Below are 7,717 nucleotides of genomic sequence, written 5' to 3'. Positions count from 1 at the left end.
TATCAACATGATTAAATCTTTTAAATTAAAATAATTAATATTTTTTTATAAACAATTTATCATAATTTTAATATTTATATAAAATTATAGCAGTATAAAATTTAATTTTATTCTCATTTAATGAAAACTTTCTTTATTTGAAAAGTGAAAAAATATGATAAAATTTTTTATTTATAAAAAAATTAATATAACAAATACGAATTAATAGAATATATAATTAAAAAAAAAAACATTATGTCAATGCTGGCTAAGAGTGGTAGTGCCATTAAAAAAACATTGAATAATATGAAACGGTTAAATTCTCACCGTCCACCCATGTGAGTTTATTAGTGATTGGATCTTAATTGGAGAATATATATATATATATATATATCCATACAACTTAAATTAAGGCCTCCTTTAGCTCAAATGGTCATTTTTTTTTTTTTTTTTTGAAAAAACTATAATTTGGTATCTAAACTTTATCTTATATTATACTTTATAATTCTTTAATTTGGAGAAATTAGATTTTACACTATATTACATTTTATTTTTTAAATTTTTAAAAATTAATTATTTAGTGTCTGAATTTTATACTATATTATACTTTAGTCCTTTTAATTTTAATATATAAAATAATTTAGTTCTTTTATCAATAGATAAAATTATTGTAAATATTAAAATTACATGAACTATATTGTTTTATATATTAAAATTAAGGAGACTAAATAATTTATTTTTCAAAATTTAAAAATTAAAATGTAATATAGTGTAAAACACAAGGACTAAATAATTAATTTTCTAGAATTCAGGGACTAAAGTATATTATAGAGAAAAATCAAGAAATTAAATTATAAATTCTCCTTATTTTTTTAATTTAATTTTTAATAAATATATTTTAAAAAAATAGTTTTTATAAATATGTTTAGTATATAAATTAATTTATTAGAAAATGAATTTACTCTTAAATTATAAAAAATGTCTAGGGTATAATAAATTGAATTATAAACTGGTAATTTAATCATTGACCTTTGGCATAAAATTAGGAAATGTAAATATTAATTATTTCTAGTTGGTAGCAACCGTTATATGTGCTCAATTTAAATATGAACTATAGCATGTGTAATATATTAATTTTCGACAAGTGTGACTTAATTATTTTATAAATATTTTAATTATAAAAATTAAATTCAAAACATAATTGATTAAGAAGTAAACTAAATTATCACTAAAAACTAAATAATATAACCCAATAAGATTACCTCAATTGATAAGGATAGAAATTCTATTTTTTATTAATTAGAATTAGACTCCGAATTTTAGAATTATTTAATTATTTTGGATGTACTAAGCATCCTCAAAAATTTGAGAGGAAAATAAAATATTTTTATCCACTTTTACTTTTTCTTCTTTAAAATAAGAGGAAGTGAGAGGAAAATATGAAAAATTATAAATATATTCATATATTTTGTAAGTTTTCATTTCTTAACTTAAGGGTAAAATTACAAATATATCTATATATTTTATAAGTATTTTATAATTATAATTAATTTCACTTATGATAATATTGAATTTCATTTGTATTAACAAAATTGCTTTATTTTAATTTTATTTCAAGAATAATACTTTTTTACCATTTTTTTAAGAAATGAATATAAAATTTTTATGTGATGATTAAATATAATATATACTTTCATAGCTTAAAGAATATTAGAAAAATTCTACGTGATTATAATGACAAAAATTATACATAGAGAGAGAGATAGAGTAGTGATCTTATTTTCATCATTAATATATGGGAAAATTATTATTATTATTATTATTATTATTATTATTATTATTATTATTATTATTATTATTATTATGTCACAATTAATATTTAAATTTTTATATTTTAAAAAATAAATGAAAATATCCTCAAATTTTAATTTTATCATACACTTTTGTCTCTACATTTATTATTTTTAAAACTTTTGTTGTTAATAGTGAATAAAAATATATTAATAATCTTAAAATAAATTATTATTTTATCATGAATTTTTACTATAAATGCTTTCGTTCTTAAATTTTTTTTCATTATTAATATTTTTATTTCTCATTGATTATATTAATCCCTTAATTAACTGTTGACGAAAGTGTATTAAGGAATTAAAATTAAAATTTTTTATTTATTTTTTTAAATATAAAAACTTAATTATTTAATTATGATATATATATATATATATATATATATATATATATATATATTAATTTTAAAAACTTGGCCAGGGTCTATTTTAAAAACTTGAATTTTTTTTCTTAATTAAATTTTCAACATTTAAGATACTATAACATATTAGAATCGTTTTTAAAATTATAAAATTTTAAATTTAAATTTTAATAAAATTAATATTATATATATATATATGTGTGTGTCCTCACATGCAATTCCACTTTAAAAGAAAGGAGCATACGCGCACTCTTATCCCAAGGCTTAATTAGAAAATTAATTAATTTGTCTAAGTCGCTCTCACTCATAACGTACATGTTCTATAAATTACGCAATTAAATATGCAAAATCATCGCATTAATTTATATGAATATGCAGAACAAGTGTCACCTCTTCATTGATTTCGTCCTCAACTCCAAGAATCAGCATTGGCTAGAGTGTAATTTTAAAATCCGAATTTATTTGATAATTTTTTTAATGAAGACACAACACAAGCTAGATAATAATTGATCAACTAGACAATAATTGATCAATTATTATAATAAAAGGTAATCATTTTTTTTTATCGTAATAAAGATAAATAATATTAAAATAAATAAATAAATAAATTTAAAATCGATATCTTCTTTTCATTTTTTATATCTTAACTGCTTGTTTGGGGAGAAATTTTTAGAGGTAAAGTATGGATATTTAAAGTATGATACTTATTTGCGAGAAAGATTTTTTAAAGGATAGAAGGGTTTTTCAGATTTCAAAATCTCTAAATTTTTTAATATTTAACTCACAAAATTAATAGGTTGAAGAAATTTTGATACTTTAATTTTCGTCAACTTCTTTATCCTAGTTTAAAAAATTTTCATACATTTCATCCAAATACAAAATTAAAGGAAGATCAATCAAATTATCTTGATTGGTCTAATTTATTTGATATTGGTGTTGAAATTAATATTAATTTTTAAAATTTGTTAATTATAAAATATTAAAAATTAAATTAAAATTAAGATATTTTAATAATAAAATTTAAAATAATAAAATAATTTTTCTAAGTTAATTTTTCAATATATAAATAATATAATATTAAAATCATCTAAAAATCATGAGATCTTAAACTCAAGTTTCAGTAGATTCAATTATATTAAAAATACTCTCTTCATTTTGTCTTTAAATTTTAATCCTATAATATTCCAATCATTGTTGCTTCTTTCAATCCCTGCGTTGTTCTCTTTTTATCATTATAATTATTATTATTTTTTAAATTTTTTATTTCAAACTGCGTTGTCCTCTTTGATGTCTACATATACCCACACTATGTATGCACAGAATACTTCAAAAGAGAGCTATAGCCAAAATTAATTAAGTCATGGAAAGCAAAATGAGCTTCCTTGTGCCATCTTTTCTTCTTCTTCTCTTCTCTCTCATTCCTACTTCTACTCAACTAAGCAGGAACTTCTATAGCAGAACATGTCCTAATGTGGAATCTATAGTCCGTTCTGCAGTCCAGCAGAAGTTCCAGCAAACTTTTGTGACTGTTCCTGCAACCCTTCGGCTCTTCTTCCATGATTGCTTTGTTAGGGTTAGTGTTTTTCATTTTTAATTTTCTGTGTTAGACAATAATGGTCATCATATATATGGGTTCTTTTTTTTTTTAATAATTGATTTCAATTGGGATTCAAAACTCGAGATTTCTCATGGTGTTAAAAACTCAAATACCAGAGTTAAACTTCTGGTATATATATGGTATTTTCTATTAATTTTCATTTATTTCTTCTTGTTAGGGATGTGATGCTTCGGTGCTGCTATCATCGCCAAATAACAATGCGGAGAAGGATCACCCGGATAATCTTTCGCTTGCCGGAGATGGTTTCGACACGGTTATGAAAGCAAAGGCTGCTGTTGATAGTGTTCCTCAATGCAGGAACAAAGTTTCATGTGCTGATATACTAGCTCTTGCTACTAGAGATGTTGTAGCCTTGGTATGCTAGTTTTCTATTGATTTTAAGAGAATCCTTTTCTTTTTCATAAATATTTTCAACCCAATTTATTAAAATTTAAATATGAAATATCTTAGCAAAAAATCTAACTATTACTAATTTTAGCATAATGGCAAAATGAACTTCAATTTATACCATAAAATCACAAAGTTTTTAATTTTATTTCAATAATTAAGCTATATTTAATTTTCATTGAATTTTCAAATATGATATCCTTATATAGTTAGCAAAGTTAGGATTTTTTTTTAAATAAAAACTTTAAAATAATTAATCATTATTTTATTGAAATAATTAAAAAGTTATAATGGATTGATTTTACTCTTATAAATTGAAGGTTAGGAATTCCAATGACCTTAATGAAGATACATATAAGTAGGAGTAGGCATCAATTGGTTCAATTTAATTCAATTTTAAAAAAATTAAGTTAAATTGAATTAAATAAATTAATTTTTTTAGTAAATTAAATTGAGTCAATCTGAATTAATGAAAAAATCAAATCGAATCAATTTTAATTAATTTGATTTAATTTATTAATTTGAGATTCATCCTGAACTTATTTCATAAGTGATTTCAATTATATTCCTATTTAGAAATCAGAAATAATTAATTAAAAAAATAAAATATTAAGTTCAGTTTAATTTTATTAAATTTTTTTTCTTAAAAGGGATAACTAAACTAAATAAATTAAATTTATAAAATAAAAATTAAATTAAATCGAATTATTAAAATAATTAAATTAAAATTTTAAATTAAATCAATTTGATCAATTTATCCTATTTAAATCGAATTTTGCTAACCCACACATATGAGTGCAATGAATATAATATTGCAGGTTAACAAGGGTATCAAGCACGGGATATCCTCTCTCTCAAAAAGCATGGGATACCCTACCATAGCCTCTCATATTTTAAACATATAAAAAAATATTAAAATTTGGTGTTAACCCATGAAGCCCCTCAACTTGTGACACTTGGTTGTCCCTTTAGCAATTGAAGTTTTCTTTTGTAGGCTAGTGTGTGCTGCCTATCTTATCAAATAACAATGTACTTACAACACCTAATTATAAATATTATCATGTTTAACTGCTCCATGTGCATGATTAATTAAATATTAAATGTGGAATTTCAGGCAGGAGGACCATTTTATGCAGTGGAATTGGGTAGGCGGGATGGCAGGATTTCTACCAAGGCTAGTGTTCAACACAAGCTGCCAAGTCCTAACTTCAACTTAGACCAGCTTAATTCCTTGTTTGCTTCGCATGGTCTTACCCAAACTGACATGATTGCTTTATCAGGTATCTGAACTATTCTAATGTCTTATTTGTTTCATTACAAGTCCATCTCACAGACTCAAGAATTGGGATTTAATTTCATTTGACATCCCTCAATTTATAGTGTTGTTAAAATAACAACGCGATATTTTTCAACCTGATTTTTGGCTAAAGTTCTTAACAGAATCTGATTAAGACATTGAATAATATCAAAATAAAATTTGGTAATTTTTAAGATACAAATTAAAATTGAGGGATGATATTGAAATAACTATATAAGTTAAGAGATGGTAAATAAAATTAAACCCAATAATTGACCCTGATTTACTGTCTAACTCAAATTTTATTACCATCTTGAAAGCCAAATTACTTTGCATTATTAATCCTCACTGATACAATTTTTTATCCAACCCGTCATTTTGATCTAAATCTACACAATTTAGGGTAATTTTATATAACAATAATTAAATCTTAATTTCAAACTAATCGATTTATATATATCATTTTTCATGGTTCAGATATGTTAGAGATTAATTCCATATTAATATTTAAAAATTATAAATATTTTAATATTACTCCCATGTCATCATTTTAAGTCTTTCCTTTTTCTTCTCTCCTATCACTAATATGTATCACATTTTTGTATATAAGCATTTAATTCTATGCGTTAAGTATGACAAACCATCATTTCAAGCATTGATTTCACTCATGTCTCTTAAAATTATCCCCAAATGATTTTGTATTCATGAAATTTTAATTTCTCAATAGGACACTTTAAAAAACTTAATTGATAAATTGATACCTTGATTCTGCTAGGTGAAAGGATACCTTCAAATTCTAACAATAACATGTGAATGTACAATTATATAGGTGCACACACACTTGGGTTTTCTCATTGTAGCCGATTCTCCAAAAGAATCTACAACTTCAGTCCCAGAAACAAGATTGACCCAACACTCAATCTTCAATATGCACTTCAGCTGAGGCAAATGTGTCCTATAAAAGTAGACCCAAGAATTGCGATTAACATGGATCCAACCACACCTCAGAAATTTGACAATGCCTACTATGGAAACCTAAGGCACGGAAAAGGATTGTTCATCTCAGACCAGATCCTGTTTTCTGATCCAAGATCAAGACCCACCGTCAATCTTTTTGCATCAAATAGTGCAACTTTTCAGAATGCTTTTGTGGCTTCAATGACCAAGCTTGGTAGAGTTGGAGTCTTGACAGGAAATCAAGGTGAAATCAGGAGAGATTGTACCCGCATCAATTAGAAGATTAGAACTGCTTTAATTATTATTTCTTCTTATTTTTAGGGTAGATTTTCCCTTTTTTTGTGTGTTTTCTTAAATTGAAAAAAATGTTTTGAAAGTACCATTGCTAAATTGTAAGCGGAACCAATAATGTTTGACCTTTATTTTTCTTTTAATAAAATTATTATGCTTAGTATAAACAGTGTTGTTAATGGCAGGAAATGAATCTAATGCTCATTTTTAAATTATTAATTAGTTTTTTTTTTGTGAAAGATAAAATAATAAAAGCCCTAATGATCCAACGTGATCTATATTAATAGTGTGTTTCCACACCTAATTTAAACTAATTTGATTACATATAAATTTTTAATTTAGCATTCAAACTAAAGTTTTTAAAAGTAAAATTATACTCGATTTTTATTTCTTTTGTAAACTTATTATTTTTATTTAAGCAATTTTTCTATTTATATTTGTAGATTATATTAGAGAAAAAAATTGCTGAGTTATTATTATGTCAAAGTCTCGCTTAAATTTTATTAAAATCTAGAAACAATAATCTCAATGAACAAAATCAAAATTATTATTATTATTATTATTATTATTATTATTATTATTATTATTATTATTATTATTATTATTATTATTATTATTACGTCTTTGTCCCGTGATTACTTATTTAAGGGTGCCATTTACTGAGCCGTGTAAATATATGTACCAGACTGCTAATGGATGTATAGTAAACTTAAATGAGGGTTGTAGATTCATTAATCTTAAATTCCCGGTTGGGTTGGAGAAATTTATTGTTTTTTTTTTTTTAGAAAGAAATTGATTGGGTTTACTTGTGAACATACTGTGTTTTTCTTATAGAAAATTGAGTTAGTTTTTTCAGAAAAGTTCTCTAAAAAAAATTAAAATAGAATTTTGTGTTCATATGTGTTAGTTTTCTAAATGGAAATTCCAAAATTTAAGTAAGATATGAAAAACAATTTTAAATTACGTTTTTCCTTATTTT

General features: G+C 23.4%; 1 protein-coding gene across 1 annotated transcript; it reads left to right on the top strand.

Annotated features, from left to right (window-relative positions):
* Positions 1–3,530: 3,530 nt before the first annotated feature.
* LOC131173157 (peroxidase 16-like) lies at positions 3,531–6,905 on the top strand. The gene is made up of 4 exons (XM_058135057.1): positions 3,531–3,761; positions 3,964–4,161; positions 5,308–5,473; positions 6,320–6,905. Exons 1-4 carry the CDS (start codon positions 3,549–3,551, stop codon positions 6,724–6,726), a joined length of 984 nt encoding a protein of 327 aa, XP_057991040.1. The 5' UTR covers positions 3,531–3,548; the 3' UTR covers positions 6,727–6,905.
* The last annotated feature ends 812 nt before the right edge of the window (positions 6,906–7,717 follow it).

Source organism: Hevea brasiliensis, chromosome 14 (assembly GCF_030052815.1).
Source record: "Hevea brasiliensis isolate MT/VB/25A 57/8 chromosome 14, ASM3005281v1, whole genome shotgun sequence".
Classification (NCBI taxonomy): domain Eukaryota; kingdom Viridiplantae; phylum Streptophyta; class Magnoliopsida; order Malpighiales; family Euphorbiaceae; genus Hevea; species Hevea brasiliensis.
Note: the sequence above shows the minus strand (reverse complement) of the source record. Positions and strands in the feature narration are given on the sequence as shown.

Excerpts from the sequence above, each read along its gene's own strand:
- LOC131173157 (XM_058135057.1), top strand. The coding sequence starts at position 3,549 with ATGGAAAGCAAAATGAGCTTCCTTGTGCCATCTTTTCTTCTTCTTCTC. Across the intron at positions 4,162-5,307 it reads CTAGAGATGTTGTAGCCTTG|GCAGGAGGACCATTTTATGC; the intron begins GTATGCTAGTTT and ends GTGGAATTTCAG. Across the intron at positions 5,474-6,319 it reads TGACATGATTGCTTTATCAG|GTGCACACACACTTGGGTTT; the intron begins GTATCTGAACTA and ends ACAATTATATAG.